At 37.5% G+C, this 17968-nt stretch overlaps 1 protein-coding gene across 4 annotated transcripts in view; it reads right to left on the bottom strand.

Moving 5' to 3' along the window:
- Positions 1-17968, bottom strand: part of Alcam (activated leukocyte cell adhesion molecule) — a 182812-nt gene that overhangs the window by 6439 nt on the left and 158405 nt on the right. For 3 of the 4 annotated variants that reach the window (XM_027412518.1, XM_027412519.2, XM_027412521.1), the window contains exons 9-14: positions 14005-14117; positions 11598-11733; positions 11352-11485; positions 8114-8246; positions 5754-5792; positions 5349-5466 (exon numbers count right to left, since the gene is read on the bottom strand). In XM_027412518.1, the coding sequence (XP_027268319.1) occupies positions 5349-5466; positions 5754-5792; positions 8114-8246; positions 11352-11485; positions 11598-11733; positions 14005-14117 (673 nt within the window). The remainder of the gene's footprint in view (positions 1-5348; positions 5467-5753; positions 5793-8113; positions 8247-11351; positions 11486-11597; positions 11734-14004; positions 14118-17968) is intronic. The other variant, XM_027412520.2, reaches the window with a different exon arrangement.

Raw genomic sequence — 17968 nt, 5'->3', positions numbered from 1 at the left:
GGCCAAAGAGTTTCGAGGATTCATCTATTTCCGCCTCTCCAGTGCTGGGATCACAAGTGTGAGTCACCATACCCTGGATTTTTAATGTGGGTTCTGTGGAAAGAATCAGCTCATTGTGCTCATAAAGAAAGACCTTTACTGACTGAACTTTCTTCCCAGCACAAGCCAAGGTTTTCAAAATTAGTCAAACCTCAGAAACTTGTAGGATAAGTTAAAATAATTACAAATACAGACGTTTGGGATTTCAGGAATGGAAAATGGGTGAAAGTCCAATCTTTTGAGAAAAGTGAAAAAGATTAATCGTTTTTCATTAAAAGAAATGCAGTCTAGGAAACGAGACATTAAAGTGCCTAATATTCCAAAAGTTGGTAACTTGAAACTTTATACAAAGACAATATATCCAGCAGAACTAAAGTGGAAGAAGATGACGATGTAACTTCCCGTCAGTAGATACCCAGGTTTTTAGACCAGAGCAGTGGTTCTCAGTCTTCCTACTGCTGACATCCTTTAGTACAGTTCCTCATGCTGTGGTCATCTTCAACCATAAAACTATTTAGTTGCTATTTCACAACTGTAATTTTGCTACTGTTATGCATTGTAATGTAAATATCTGACAAGCTACCTCTGTGAACGGGTCATTTGACCTGCAAAGATGTCAAGAGACAAAGGTATCACAGGTAAGCCAAGGCTACATGGTGATACATAGATTAGTAGTAATGGACTAATAATTAAAAGAGAGAAGCCAGAAAGTAGCCTAAGCCAATGGCGAAACAATTATAAATATATATTAAGTCTCTGAGTGGTTATGTCTTAAGCGGCTGCCATTTACACTCTTCCCTTTAAAGAATGTTTTGGGTACTTCAGTTTTTGTTTGAGAATGATGTCCAAAAGCAGATGGAATTTTATGAAATAAATACCTTTTGATTTTGGAATGTTTCCAGAGATTTGAAAGAATTACAAGGGTTAGACCTCCACCTCCAACTGACAAAGACAATTTTGTCTTTAAATCACTCTCTTTAGCATTTATCACCTATTTGAAGGACAAAGCACTTCATGTTCTTTATAAATGGATTAAACTATAAATTATGATCAATCCTTATCTTAAATTTTCATCTATAACTTTTTGGTTACTTTGACTATAAGAGAATTTAAATCATAGAGTCATAGTGAACTAAGATGGGATTGGAATAAAGCTCTAGCCTTGACCATAAAGTGTAACTTGTGAGGCTGGGTGGGGTAGGGTAGGGCGGGGTGGTGGTGGTGGTGGTGGTGGTCAGGGTCTTGAGGTTAGTGGATGTCCTGGTTAGTTTTATGTCAACTTGACAAAAGCTAAAGTCATCTGAGACGGTGGATCCTCAATTAAGAAAATGCCTCCATAAGATTGGCTGTGAACCCTGTGGGGGCACTTTTAAGTTAATACTTGATGGGGAGGGCCCAGCACATTGTGGGTGATACTCTCTCTGGACTGTTGGTCCTGGGTTCTATAACAAAAGAGGCTGAACAAGCCACAAGAAGCAAGTCAGTAAGTATCACCCCTCCATGGCCTCTGCTGTCCTGACTTCCTTCAAAGATGAACTATAATGTGGAAGTGTAAGCCAAATAAACCCTTTCTTCTCCAATTGCTTTGGTCATGGTGTCCCACCATTGCAATAGTAAGCCTAACTAAGAAAGTGTGCATTGGTGTCAATTTTGAGCTGTAGGACCCTAGCCACATCCTTTCTCCTAAACACTCTTGTTCTCCATAAATAGAAGAAAGAAGGACCTACAAGGTTGGCGTGAGAATCAACATGAATGTTCATGAGAAAGCTCTAGATGAGGCACAGAACTCAACAACCTGATGCTATGGAATGGTTGCCAAAGGCTACATGGCTACTGAGCAGACCGGTTCAAATTTATGCCTCAGTTCATCCGAAAGAGCAGTTCTCTGAAGGAGCTAAAGCTGTGAGCAATCGCATCTCAGAAAGTCTCTAAGTTCTTTCCACAGATACCGCCAAGTGATTCTATGCTTGCTTTGAGGTATTTAGGAGAGAAAGTAGAGCAGTCGTCGGTGCTGCCCTCTATGGATGGCTTTATTTTAACAAGAATTTAGAGGGGGTGGGGAAGAAGTGGGAACATGAAGGGGGCTCTTGAAAATATAGGTTCAAGCAATACTGAGTGGTTATCACTGAAAGAAAGCAACAGAAAAACACAATTTCATATTTGGAAAGTAAAATAATTATATTGAATTAGTTAATATTCTAACTGAAATAATATTGAAATTATTTCATATTCCAAAGCAGGCATGCATGTGTACAATTAACTAAAAACCCTGTTAGAGTGTAAGGAAATATTAACGCTTCCTGACTGCAGGGTTAAATTCTCTGATTTATATTTTATAGTGTGCCCAATTTACACCATGTTCAGGTGCCATGACTATGAGCTTTTAGGACAGGCACCTTGTTGGTGGAAAATTGCCAGTTCAAGCAGGCTGACCAATGACACCTGCGCAGGTGATTAGGGCATATCCCAGATAATAGTTATTTTCCCCTCTTCCCTGGTCACAGCTGTCAGCAGAATGAGTCTCCTCTTGGGCCAAAGTTAATGAAAAGCCAGAGGTGGAGGAGAGAGCTTTAATACTGCTGACAGTGGGCAGCAATTTCTTGACTTGGAGAAGAATAAACAGTTGGTTTTTTTTTTTTTTTTTTTTTTTTTGCTACCACTTTCAATTTGCTATTTGTAGACTTTGAGACTGTGCTGAGAAATTCCTCACTAAAATAAGGAATGCTTTTGTCCTCTGTTAAAAAAAAAATCAGGAAATAGTCTTTTCATCTTATCTAGCAGTGAGTATGTAGACTGCACAATAAGCAGAATATTGAAAGATGAAAATAAAGATAAAAAAACCTGACTCCATGAAAACAAGAAGATACCATTGCATTCCACAGCACGGCTCTGTGTCAGCTAACATTCATAATACTGATATAGAAAACAACCTGGCTCCTGGCAATGAGAGGTATATTTCCCCTTACCTTGGAAATGATAACAAAATAATGATAATTTGCTTTTATGAGCATTTAATTTATAAGTGTACATACACACTAATACTAAAAGGCACATGCTATAGATGGAGAAACTGAGTCTGTATATTGAAGAAATAACTTCAATTTCTCCCAAATACACACAGATTCAAGGTTATTCATGATAGGGCCAGGTACTTACATTTTTGCATAGGAAGTGAACCGTGATAGTTTAAAAATATAAGTGCTCTATTTTGATGTGAGCCCTTTCCTCTGAGGATTTTCAGGGTCAAAACAAGAGGACAGAGGAGAGCCCTGGTCCTGCACTTAGTGGCCTGTGACATTGGACTTAGCTAGATATGACATTTCCTCTTTATCCTATTTCCCTTTTAGTTTATTATTTACAATTTGAGAGAATAATGGGACATTTTCTTTATTTTTGTCTTTCTGAATGCTTGCCAAATTATAAGTCTAAAAAGAAAAAGAAAAATCCAAACTTGGATAACCTGGTCTTTTAATACTAATGAAGGAGCCATCCATCCCTGAACTTAATGGCATGTTCCTTTCCCATGGCAGGATGCTAAATGCCTGAAGTCAATGTCACATATTGAATCTTAATTGAAAAATAGTACTGATGAGGTAATATAATATATATGAATCTATATGGGATATGAAAAAATGCTGAATATACAAATGAATGTACACTTCAATTCTACTTTGAAATAAAAACAAGTTTCTCTTATTTTTCCATGATGTTTACCATAACTAATTCAAAGAACATCTCTCCAATGTTGCTAAAACTCCACTTGGCCTTGGAGATTCTTAATTGAAATGATGAGTCTGCAATTCCTCTGCCAGTGGCTTAAGGGGTTATGCACTCACTCATAGTGCACAAATGTCAGCTTATTCTAGAAGCTCAGGCAAGGGATTAGATGCTTTTAGAAATCCAAAGCATCCCACACATTCTTCATAAAAATCTCTGCTACTTGAGATGATGAGAGCTGCAGCTTATTCCACTGATTACCAATAATATTAAGTCTATCAAATTTGGCACACCTTTCAATTAAGTAGCACTCACATGTCAAGACTGGCCTTTAACTTAATGACAAACTTCAAAGGGAATGCTGGAAGCCTAACCTAATGACATTATTAAACAAAGGGTCTAGCATTTATTTATCTGTGATTTGAATTTTTGCTTGCTATATGGTAACAGTCAATGCATGGTTCTCAAGTTTTGTGACTTCCACACTTTTCCAGCTGTGCCTCCATGGCAGGAAACGCCACATGGAATGGACATTCTTATAGGATGAGATTAAGATCGTAAGATCGTAGGTTTGAACTCACTTTATCTTTCAACTCTCTCTTAATAAGATGTATTTCTTGAAATTTTAGAGGGATTAATTCAGACATATTTGAAAGCCTAAAATTATGTTCCAGGTTGGTACTAGTTATAGATATTCTGTTGTAAAAATAGTTTGTTCATTTATAAGATATTATTTTAAAGCCCTTGTTTGAAATCAAGTGTGTGGCCTAGAGTTACCAATGGGATTTACAAAACATACAAAATGCCAGACTTCATTTCCCCTAGTGTTGGCAATGTGGTCACTGTGGACTCATACAAAATGTCATCAGCCTGAATGGGGGATGTGTCTGTCTTACAGAAATTGTGTGCATCTGAATCTTGGCTGATGAGGAGTGGCTGACATTACCTACTGACAATCTTCATTAGTTTACCCAGACACTCAGTGTAAGCTCCGGTAGAAGATCTTTAAGGTCCATCTTTATAATTCCAAATATTTTTAATCTAACCTTATCTAAAGTGTTTTAAATGCATTTGTAGTGTTTTGTCTAACCAATGTTTTCATTAAGGCCTACATAATGATTTTTCCACCACATGGAATAAAGCCGTTCAATTAGAAGAGAGGGAGTTATCCTCACTTCAGTGGCAATTTTCTTTCTGGTCAGATCAGACACTGCTAGGTCATTGACAGTTCCTGAAATATATAACTTTTAAAAACAAATATTAATCAACATCAAACAAGTAGTTTAGAATGTTTTACATTTAGGCAGCGTGTGCTTTAGAAAATCTACCCATGAAGAAAGCAACACTAACAAAAAGAATGGCATTGAGAATGTTGACTAAGAAAGGTAAGGCAACATGAGCACACCCCAGGCCACATCTTTGATGTTAGTCCTATAGTCACTGTGAAGTGAAACAAAGCATGGTATGCCCAGTTTTTGATGACGTGTCTGTATTATAGAAATTACATCCACAGCAAGGGTAAGCACAATCAGCTTGATGGATTTATCCAAGTCAGAGCCTGTGAACAGCAAGAACCGTTTTCTACAACTTACTTGGATTTCTTCATGTACAGCCAATAGACGACACCAGCCACGAGGGCAGCCAGGAGGAGGCCAACTACAATTCCCACGATTAGTTTTGCCTGGTCATTCACCTTTTCTCTGTTTTCATCTACAACAAAGAAGAAAAGTCCGTGCAATTACAGCTAGTGCTAAAGAGTTTAAAAGGAAGTTGGTGTCCTTTTAGCTTATTAATGATGACTAAGGCTCACTACTGTGATTTACATGCAAGCTTGTGATTTTAAAGGGTGAAATTTTTAGAATTTTGACTATCTTGTCTCATTTGTTATTGTAATTTGAGTCAAATTTTGGACTCATACAAGGACACTTCATAAATCTTGAGCTGACAGTCAAGGAAGAGGAGTCTACAGCATAGAGAGTCTGCAGTATAGTACCTACCACTTATATCGTCTGCCTCATCGTGTTCTGGAATACTTACTGAAATGAAAAATGTTAATATGAAATTAAAAACAAAATTTGTTGATAAATGAAAGTCACCTTTACCATAACTGTATGATGTAATAATACTTTAGATAAAACAGCTATTCTAGGACTAAGGGAAAAGAAAAGAAAAAATCACACTTTATAGAGCAAGAACTTCCCTGAGAAAGAATTAATTTTGTTTGAAGAAAAGAAGTTAGAAATGCAAATCTTTTAATCTATTAGAGAAAATTTACAACCAACAAGCTATAGCATTTATCTAAAATCTATATAAATTTCCTACTGTCTGTATCTTTCACTAGAACTTCTTTTTAGGAGAAACAAGTGGGCTCCTATGAAATCTACAATGCTGTGTTTCTTAACTGTGTTGAACTTTTTCTGCCCCTATTTAGGAGAATCATTTTTATTTGTTAGTATCAATGATACTACTATTAATTACATTCTCAAAGCAGGAGTTCGGGTGGAGGTTACAACTGGGGTACTCTAGGCATTAAACACCATCCTACCCTTATCTGCCAGAATTCCAAGTTCCTGATTGTTCTATGACTTAGTCCAGTTAAAACTCATTGCTCTTGCAGATCATCATACAATGACAGAAACATTCTTCAGTGTGCATGAATCTGCATCAGACTTCCCCATGGTGTTAGATAAAATCCAGAGTCCTACATTCATCGTCTTAAGTACTCAGGGAGTACAAAGTTTGAAATGACTGTTTTAAATACTGAGAAAGCTGAAGTATCCATTTCAACAGGCTAGTGTGTCATTTCAGAGTCCCATAAAGATGGCTCTACTTCATCTTGACTCAAGGTCAGAGAGTTCAAAACTGTCCTTAGTAAGTTAAAGGACCTAAAGGTCTAAGGCTTGGCTACTGAAGGATGTTTTGGTCTTGGTAGTGGATATCTTATCTAAGTAACAACAGACTTGGGCTCAGGTGTGTTTACTCTTGACTCTCAAGGCCAGATGATAACAGGTGTGGTTACCAAATGCTTGGAGGATTAAAGGAAGAAAGTCTGTTTTCTCCTTATACATAATAATAGAAGTCTTTTGCCAAGTCCCCCTTTTGGTTGGGGTACTTAAGAATGTTGAATAAATTTGGGGCATTCAGTATTCACTGGATTGCCCTTCTGACTCTATCCTGTGTCTCTATCTTTTTCTTCATAGTCTTTACCTGCCTTTTCTCAGTCCACACTCCCCCTCTCAGGTATGAACTGAGCAAGTCGGCTGGGTCCGACTGAAGGCCCACAAAGACAAGTTCCCACACTATGGTTAAAAAAATCTGTTCAGTTAAAAAAAAAAAAAAGCAAAAGGATGGTTCTCTCTAGATAGTACAAATCAATACTCATGGAATTGCATTGTGAGAAGTCAATGACTGTGTTTTAATTTTGTTTAGTTCTGCTCTCCAGCTAATCCACTGGGCCTTTATATTTCAGTCCATTTGTTAGGCGCCATTATCTTTTGAAAATTGTTTTGTCCCACAAATTCCTAGCTATTATATTCATAATATACTAATGCAAGAATTTCCAACTGATCAAGAAATAAACATTTGGCATCAGGTCAGCTAACATTCTGTCTAAAAGTGAACCTTACTCTAGGCCAGTCCTGATTTAAGGTTGCCATAGTAACATAGCAACAGGAATAGTAACAGAATTGAAAATGGCGTCTAATTTCCCAATAAATCATGCTTTTCAAAATGTTTTCTCTCTCTCAAGAAGTACATAAGCTAGAATTTCAATATTGACATATTTTTTTCTATTTTTTGTAAGATAATTTCATCTATTTCCACTATGATTAAAAACTGATGAGAAGGGAAACTTTTGTAAGCTGATTTTATTAATTCTCCTATCTTTTTAAAATACCAATTTGTTAATTCAAATCTGTGACATTTCTGTATAAAATAAGGGTAGGATAAAAATACAATGCATGGTAATGCAAACTAATAGTAGAATTACAATTTTATCAAATGTGTACCTTTTTACTAAAGTGTTTTAAGATAATCATTGAATCATCTGACTTTGGGTCCATAATATGGATTAAATAGAGCAACCCATTTCTTATTCTCCCTAGCTTTTGTGAGGATTTCAATCTTTTAGGAAAGTGTCTGAGTCCTAATATATGAAGTAACTTAGTATGAAAACAAAGATAGTAAAAGAATGGAAACCAGAAAAAAAAAGTAACCTCATGGGGATGATATCAAATGCAAAACAAATACATGAAACTTACCATGATGCAGGACAGGGAGATGGGACTGAAGATGTTAAGCTAATGAAGAATACCTTCAAATTTTCTTACGGTTTTAATGCCAGAAATGAAATACTCACTCGCAGAGACATTCAGGGAGTTTACTGTTCTCTCCAGTTGGTTTTCTGCTGCGCAAGTTAATGTAACATTCTCCTCAGGGGAAATGATAATTTTACTATAATACCTGCCATTGATATAAGGAGACTCCTCTGTCTGGAAGAAGAAGGAAGATGAGTTTAGAAATGGAGATGCATTTTACAAGTCTGGGAAAGGACAAGTGTGACGTCCTGCTGTCTGTCTTTAATGGTATGTGGAAACTACAGCTAAGGACCATCTAGGTTATCTACAGCTGTATGGCAGGCAGAGAAGAGATTAGTGAAGCTGGCATTTGTCTATAATTCTCTTGGGAATTTTAATACGTCAATCAAACTTTTCTTTTTCAGTAGATGCTCAGTGTCAGTTAAAGTTTCACCCTGATCCTTGTTTCAAAGCATACTATTTGTCACTATAATCACCTGTTTCCTTTCTGTGAACATTAGCACTTAATTATTTGTTAATAAGATCAATGTTTCTTTTTCCTTTTTTCTTTCTTTCTTTCTTTCTTTTCTTTTTTTTTGCTGTAGACATCTATTCTACGGTCTTAATCTTTGCCATGGACATCTATTACCTTAAACTGTTATATCAAAGATTTGTTTATGGGTAAATAAAACCATTTGTTTCTTTCAGAATTTTCCTGTGCTTAAAAAAAAAAAAAAAGTGTATCCTTTAACAGTGACTTAAGTCAAATGTATTTGATTGTCCTGAAGCACAAAGGGGGTTATCTCTGGATGTGAGACCTTCAAACATAAGAAACAATGCAGTAGTTTTTGATTTGTATTTCTCTGATGATTAAGGATGAGGAACATTTCTTTAAGTGTTTCTCTGACATTTGTGTTTACTCTTTTGAGACTTCTCTGTTTTGGTCTGTACCCCGTGTTTTGGTCTTTCTAAAGAACTTATCCCTCTGCATTTAGGTGTGTTACTTGTGCTTTTTCTTTCGTTTGTTTTGTCCTATTCCAGTTTGTTTTTATTTTATCTTATTTTATTGCTATTTTAAAATGCCTATTTGTTTTCAAATGAGAGAGAAAGTTGTAGATTTCAGTGGAAGTGGAGGTGGGGAGAATCTGGGAGGAGTTGAGGAGGGGAAACTGTAATCAGAATATAGTACATGAAAAATATATTTTCAATAAAAATACAGAAAAAAGAAAAAAAAGAGTATACAGATTGCCTAACCAAAGAAAAAGAAACTCTTAATTAAAAAGAAGAAAGAATGTAGTTGCGTCAATCTTGGGATTAGACACAAATGTAACACAACTCAAGCCTATATGCATTCCTAGCCTTTTCTTTGTCATTAACTTGCAGTGTGTCCTGTTTTTCTCTCTTGGCTTTATTCTTAACTATACTGTAAGTGTCTTGAGGATAGAGTGCGCTAGCCTCTGTTCCCTGGGAGTTATCTGATAGCTGTACACTAGTAGGTGCATCATGCCTTGGAGGGGGAACAAATAAAATATTATGGATGGATCATCTCAGTCCCAGAACAAGAAAAATAACATATCGTCCCTAAGGCCAGACTCAATCCTTCTCCATGACAATGAAGAATGACATTATTATTTCTATCCCTGTGGTAAGTGTACCTGCTATTTTCCCGGAATCTTTGTGCTACTCCAGTCTCTACAAAATACAGTCTCTTATTTCTAGCATGGCCTTTTGCGTCGTTATATTCATTTATTCATCAGACATGTGTATGCTTTTTTTTTTTCCCCTCCTTTTGTCTACTTTTCATGTCAGCATTACCAGTACCTACAGGTTCTTTCTCAATGGCACTTAGCTGAGATAGAGAGAGAGAGAAAGTAGAGTAGGAAGGCAACACTTAATAGTCTTCCAGCATTCCATTCTGAAAAGTGGTGCTGCACATTGTCATCAGTTCAGGTCTTTATCCCAAACAGAGAAGCATGCATCTTCTCAGGCTTGATGATCTCCTTGCCTCTCTGCCCTCCCAGGCGTTGGGTGTCTCAAAATGAATTTAATCCAGTCAGGAGGCAGGGCTTCAAGCGTGACCACTCTGAGGGCTCCCTGTGCTTGAACGTATGCAAATATATTTGTATGACTCACAGGCAAGAGCCCAGATCCATCGTGCTTAGCAAATGATATTTTATGAGCTGAACCAGTGGCTCACATCTCCACAGGGGGATGTGGAGTTTGCAACTTAACATTAATTTGCATCTTTTTGCTTTATATGTGTCTGCTGAAACCCTAAATGAAGAGTCCATTTCCTGTGGCTCTTTTACTGGTTCTAATGCTCTAAGCAAACATGAGGACTTCTACAGGGAAAATTTAACTAACCTTATAGTAGTACCCCAAAGAGATTAGTTATTGAGATTTAAGTTCTGAACCCTTAGCAATAGGTTGGTTTGTTCTCTCTGTCTCATTTTCTTTCTGTCTCTGTCTTTCTGTGTCTGACTTTGTATTAAGAAGAAAATATTTACCAGGTGTTGGTGGCACATGCCTTTAATCCCAGCACTTGGGAGGCAGAGGCAGGTGGATCTCTGTGAGTTCGAGGCCAGCCTGGTCTCCAGAGCGAGTGCCAGGATAGGCTCCAAAGCTACAAAGAGAAACCCTGTCTCAAAAAACAAAACAAAACAAAACAAACAAAAAAAGAAAATATTTGTAGCATTTTTATAAATTAAAAACCTTATTGTTACTGAAGTATCTTACCAAAGCTACAGATACTAAGCTTAGATTAATGTTATCTGTTGTCCATGAGGGCACAACCTAGATTTTACAGTTGGGTAGCCTTGTTCTAGTCCCAGCCCTGTAACAAGCAAATTGGAGCACATGTTTCCAAGCAATGATTATGTTGGCCACTACCCCTGCGGTCCAGATTCAATAAGCTTCTTTAAACATGTGTAAACAGGCAAAGTAATAGAGGCTACTTATACTCTGACATATAAGTTTATGGTGCAGAAAAGTGTATACCTTAATGATTTAATTATCCGTGTCTCAGGAATTAATGACCACAGAGAAACATCCAATTTTAACTCTTTTAAAAGCAAGCACCATAACACAGTGGTTTTGATATTTTCCATGGGCCTGGGATTTAAATGTGTTCTTTAAGGCATGTTTTCCTTCAGAGAAAATCAAGATGTCAGCAAGCACTTTCTCTGAGCATATGTTGCATATTCTACGTGGTAACCAAACCAGCCTACACTTCAGTTCCCTAAGTAAAACTCAGCTTGGGACCAGGCAGGGGCAGCCCAGAACAGGAAGAAAAATACTTGCTTGGTTAATGACGCTTCCACTGCCAGTAATGGTCCACTGTATAGCTGGTTTCGGAAAGCCTTCCACATGGCAGATTATGGTTTTAGACAGTCCACTGGGGTCAGTTTTCTTTGTCATTTTGATTTGAGGTTTTCCTAAAATATTATTACAATTAAAACATCACAACTGAAATACTAAAAGAGACCAGATATCAAATTCTTGAAGAAGAAAAAAAAAAAAAAAACTGCTGCTGAATCTTTTCATTACCTTCAACAATGAGTGTCAGTGACTCCCTTTTCTTCAGTCCTTCAACCTCCTGAAGAGCAGTTTCACAGACATAGTTCCCGGCATCCTGATAATGAAGGCTAGAAAAGGATGGGCTCGATCGGAGCCTGATGTTGTCCTGGTTAAAGGCAGAGCACAGTACTTCAGAGGGCACAACTTCTGTTTTTATTTATTTCTATTTTTAATCACAGTGTATGATGCAGTGTGTGTGTGTGTGTGTGTGTGTGTGTGTGTGTATGTGTGCGCAATGGGTTTATATTGAGTAAAAGTTTCAATTGTCAGTCCCTACTTACTATGTTAGGACGATTCCATAAGCCATTCATTGAATCTAAAGAGTTGATCTGAATGGCCACAAACAATGGGTTTCGTTATAAAATTATGAAAAAGTCAATTACTACTAAGAAAACCTTACTATTCTAATTTCTAAAAGGAAAATTATTTAATATTTTAAAAAGTTACTTGACATCAGATGATAATGATATTTTCAGGAATTTAAATTAAAAAGTAAATAAGACATAATTCTAAGATTATAGGTCTTGGTACACTAGGATTTTCTTCTGCCTATTTCCCATCAACTAACTTGAGTAAAAATCTGGTTAATCTTTGGGGTCTCTGGTAGTGGATCTGTGTTTATCCATAGTACAAGAATGGACTTTGGGAGCCCAATCCACATAGAGGGATACTCTCTCAGCCTAGACACACGGGGGGAGAGTCTAGGCCCTGCTCCAAATGATATGACAGACTTTGAAGATCCTCCATGGAAGGCCTCACCCTCTCTGGGGAGCAGAAAGGGGATGGGATAGGGGTTCCATGGGGGACAGGGGAGGAGGGGAGGAGAAGAAACTGTGCTTGACATGTAAAAGAAGCTTGTTTATAATACATATATATTTAAATTATATATATATATATATATATATATATATATATATATATGAATGTGAATATTGCTTAGCAATACAGACATTTGGGTTTAACTAAAAACAGTGACTGCATTTCATGTTTAATGTAGCTGACTTATTTCTCAAATAAAACACACTATGTGTGTTTATTGACTATTCTACTTGCTTATATGCTGTCTAGCTTTGTGACCATTAAGTACTATAAATGGACATGTTAAAAAAGGATGATGAAGAGTGACATTGGAATCATCTGAGAGAAACAAATGGTTACAAGATAGTACCTAAGAGAAAGTAAAAGAAACTGTTGTAAGAATCAGAGAATGCTGGGTGTGGAGGTACACACCTTTAACCCCAGCACTCAGAAGTTGGAGGCCAGCCAAGTCTACATGGCTAGTTTGGGTCTAGTGAGTGAAACCCTGTTTCAGAAAGGAGAAGGGAGAGTAGTGTGTATGTTTGTGTTGGTGTGTGTGCGTGTGTGCGTGCGTGCGTATGTGTGTGTGTGTGTATGGGAGAGAATCTAGCATTTAGACTAGAAAACAGCATTATATAATAATAGTTTGTCAAGAAGTCCTAGTAAGAAAATTTCTGCAAGATTATTATAAGATAATTTTACCCCTGCCTCAAATGATGTGGATATTTATTTTCTCAGAATTCTTCTGGCTTCTATCCATACTATACTATGAGTGCTGGGAAACACTAGGCAAAGATGTAAGCAGCGGTACCATAGACACACTTCTGCTTTACAGACAAGTTTGACTCAAGGCACCAATTTGTAACCTCTATTCCCATTCAACGAATGTAGAAATGACTGGGCCCCAAGTCATTGTCTTTATTTTAGAGTTATATGACTATGTGATCTCATACAGGAGATCCCAAGCAAGATCATACAATGTTGTAGTTGCTCCCTAAGGTCTAGAAGTGGAAGGGCCACTTAGCATTTAGAAGGACCTGCTTTTAGAGACAGAAAAGTTGTCTCGACACCAAAAAGAAGGCAAAAATGGTGTGGTCACAGAGCAACATCCATACTCCAGAAATCCTGAGCTTGAGCCTCTATTCTCCTTTATGAATTTTCTGATTTCTCTGCCTGGATTTCATTATAAATGATGGGAAAAATAATGAATGAACTGCATTTGTTTTCCACAGAGATGCTACAGTAAGGATGTCAGTTAAAATGTACTCTAAAAGGTTCATCTTTAAAGTCCATAATTGCATGTGCTTGTGTGTGGGAATGCACGTGCAGATCACTCTTCATTATGTAATCAAGAAGCAATGCACCAAGCCAAGCTCCAGCCCATCCATTAAGGATGCCACAGTCTGGCTCAGTGCCTCTACAATTCTACTGTGGTTTAAGGGAGAGGAGTGGTAGAGTACATGGATGTGAGCATACAAGCCAAACATAAATATGCAGATTACAATGAAAAGCAAAGTCCAAAAGGATGCTAAAAGAACTCACTCTAAGCAGCAGGACAGCAGCCAAGATCTGTACTTACTTTCATCCATACCACAGTTGCGTTCCTACTAGCAGATATTGTGCACGACACAGGCAGGGCATCGCCAATCTGCTTGGTCACTTCCCCACTTGGGTTTAAGGATAAATCCAAATCTGTGAGACAGAAAAATCTACTTGAAATGAAAACTAAAAGAAAGCAAGACAGTAAACATGAAATAAAAAAAAACAATTTTTTTTCCAACTGTACTTGGATACTAGAAGTGACTTATATGAGTAAAACCACTCGACTGCAGAAGATTCAGCTTAGCCTTCTAAGCTAGCATTGATGCCAACTTGGACAAACATGTGGTTGATCTAACTGATTATGGATTGCTTTTCAGTTAACATAACTGATGTTTGGGGGGCATAGATCATAGAAATATTTCTTAGGGACCTATCACCTTAAGAAGAAAAAAATCAACTCACTTTGGTAAGGAAACAAAAATGAGTAGGTGAATATTAAAAAAACAGTTGATAAGGCATTGCAGTGGAAAATCACATATATTTAGACAGCAGGTGATAAATGGGAAAACTATGAGATAGTGCAGATGTTTTTTCAGAGAAAATTGACAAATAGTTGAATTATTTTTGAAATGCTATTCCATTTTCCGTGCAGTTGAAATTTTGAATAAGACCTATTATTAGGTATACTTTCAACAGATAATTTTAAAAGCATAAGCATGTCTAAGGATGTAGAGCCTTTCAGGTGAAAAATGATTTTTTAATATAAAACTTATAATGTGATTTGTAGGAGGAAAATTCAATTCAATGGAACAAATATTGTCATACAGTTACTATGTTCTAGGCACTGATGGAAGAACTATACATGAATGATGACTTGACCACACAATAGGATGGAGGTACTGTGTACTCCATTCCAGTGCATCACCTAAACAAGTCTACATCTAGTAAAATAATCTGTTACACATTCAGATATCAGTAATTACTTGTTAAAATACTAAGTCATAGCATAAGCAAAGACTTGCCGGTGTACAGAGAACAAAACTAAACTGTGATGCAAAGCAGAAAGGCTTTGTATAAGACACTATATTGTTGTAGCCTCTTGACAACTAAGTGCTTTGATAGGTGGGGATGCAGAGTAAAACTTTCCCCATGGACAAAATAGAAAAGGTGGGAGAACTCATCAGGCCACTTAATGTTGGGCAATTTAATACTGATGGTTGTAACCCGGAGAATGTATATCTAACTATAGAATTAATTTGAGACCAGAGTGCTTTTGTGCTTTTTGTCTCTCTCTCTCTCTCATAATTTCATTGCAGTTTGCCCATCATTTGCTGTGTCATTCTTTAAAAGAAATATATATGATGAATAGATGTAGTGATATACTTGTTGGTGTGTGTGTCTGTGTGTGTATGTGTGCATATGGGTGTTATGCACTTGCAGCAGGTCCATATAGAGGTCCATATAGAGGTCAGATGTCAATGTCAGCTATCTTCCTGTATTTATTCATTTTTTATTTAAGATAGTCTCTAATCATGAACCTGAAACTCATCAATTTGTCTGCACTGGGGTGGGGGTGGGGGCAATGAGCTTCAGAGATCTGGGGGTCTCTCATCTTTCCCACCTTACCTTTCCTCCCAAGTTATGGGATTGCAAACTCTACCTAGTCAAAGCTTTCTTTTTATGTGGTTGCTGGGTATTGGAACTCAAGTTCTCATGATTATGCAGTAGGCAATGTACTGACTCAGGCATCTCCCCACCCCTATCAAGTCCATTCTCAGTGGTTGTCTTTGCTGTGAAGCAGTAAATGTCAGGAGAGCCATGACCATGGACTTGATTTCCTCTGTCATATCCACAGAATCTGGCATATCAAGACTCTTAGCATGGCTATTAAATGAATGATGGGATACACATACTTTACATGAATATTGATAGCTGAATCATCTTGTAGAAAAGTGGTTTTATTAGAATGTTTGGATGCATTATGTTTGTATGAAAATTGTAAGAAGGGAAACTTGAGAGCCTTTATTCGTATAGTCAAGAGCACGTCAGTTAGAAGACACAAGATTTTAAAAGATATAGATTCTCTTTGAAGGCTCTGATGAAGAATCTCTGTCAGATTTGGCAGAGGAATAGTAGCGGTTTCAACAGTAACCCAGGATCTGGAGAAATATAGTCTGGTTGAGAGGTCCGCTCAGTATCCCCTATGTGTGCATGGATCCTGTTCCTCCACCAACCCTTGGCTTAATTGTTTAAGAAAGTAAACAAATCCTGCTTTTGTAAAACAAGGAGCCAAAGATAAATGGGCAAAATACAATTTTCATGTTTGCATATGATGTAGCATAAATGATGTAGCTCCTAAGAAGTCATTCAAGTCTTAAAACCAACGTTCCAGTCAATCTGTCAAAACCAGAATACATTTAAATAACAAAACGCACCAAATTCAATTACCCTACAACATACTTTGTTTATTTTCCTTCCTGTTACAGAATGTCATTGTGGTATGATGTGGCTGCCACTAAGTCTTCTTCCTTGTATTCTGAAATCCAGCCCTCCCTGGCCTATTTTACATGCCATACATATAGAATAGCTCTCCCCTCTTAAGATACTGTGTATCTGTGTAACTGACATCTCTTAAACATAACCACATGTCTAAGGAATTGGAATATTGTTAACTTGCCTCAAGATACGATTGACAGGGATATCAGATGACTATTCACAGGCACATGTGTTTATTGGCTGCATTCCTTTAATTTCCTTCATAGAACAGGGTTAGATAAATGGTCCCATGACCGAGTATTCCCCAGAGGGAGGAAAACAGCACTATTCTACTTAGAGGTCACTGTTATCCTTCTAGATAGCACCCGATGGCAGAAACTCTCAGACCCATGAACATAAGCACAGAAGAAGCAAAGAAAGGACTTGGTTGTGAACAGTTTTCAATACTTTACTATTATTACAGGGCTCCTCAGACAATCAAAAACAACAATCTGGTTGTATTATTCCCCATGAGCCCTGATCATGCGGGCTGTACTTCTGTATATGTTTCTCTTATTGTTTGATGAATAAAACACTGTTTGGACAATATCTACGCAGGAAGCATGGGGGGGGGCACCAGATCAGGAGAAGGCTAGGGAAAGGAAGGCAGAGGGAGGTGGCAGAAAGAGATACCATTTACTGCCAAAGGAGTAACAGGTCTGGGCATTCTCTGGTAAGCCAAGACTACGTAAAATACATAGATTAATAGTTATGGGTTAATAATTAAGACAGAGCTAGCTAACAAGAAGTCCTAGCCATCAGCCAACAGTTTCATAATTAATATAGCCTCTGTGTATTTAATTGGGGCAAAGTGGCTGCGAGACCAGGCTGGAAAAAAACTCCAGTTACACCTACCTGTGTCTCCCTCCAAGTTTTAGTTCCTCACCTGTATGTTTTCTAAGCATTATAGAGGACATGGCACCATGGGCTTAGGGCAGCTTCCTTTAACATGTGTTGACTTTGATTTCTTCATTTCCTCTGTCTAACCAATTTTACTATGACTATGGGGAGCTCCATGCCCTCCATATTGTTCTCTAGTGATGCTTTTGGACAAATGCTTAGTGTTTGTGTGTTTGCTTTCAGGGAATGTGGTTAAGGTGGATAGCCAAGTCCCATGCTTAAGCTTGCAGATGTTTTGAGTCCCTCAAAGTCCCCATGCCACAGAGGACCCTATACTAGACACCCAGGCCATTCTTTCTGATGACCTTCAATTAGTTACTTTTCTTCACTACTGCTTAATCTCATTTAATTAAAACAAAACAATCTATAGGATTGCTGTAAATGGACATTTCTCTTCTGCCCACATGCCAGCTCCGAAATAACCATTCTGAGGCTTTTATTAATTATAAAATGCTTGGCCAATAGCTCAGGCTTATTACTAACTAGCTCTTAAATTAACCCATTTCTATTAGTCTATGTATTGCTATGTGACTTGTGACTTTACCTGTCCTCTAACATCTTGCTTC

This window comes from Cricetulus griseus, chromosome 4, assembly GCF_003668045.3.
Source record: "Cricetulus griseus strain 17A/GY chromosome 4, alternate assembly CriGri-PICRH-1.0, whole genome shotgun sequence".
In the NCBI taxonomy this organism is placed as follows: Eukaryota; Metazoa; Chordata; class Mammalia; order Rodentia; family Cricetidae; genus Cricetulus; species Cricetulus griseus.
This window is presented reverse-complemented; position numbering and strand designations above follow the sequence as displayed.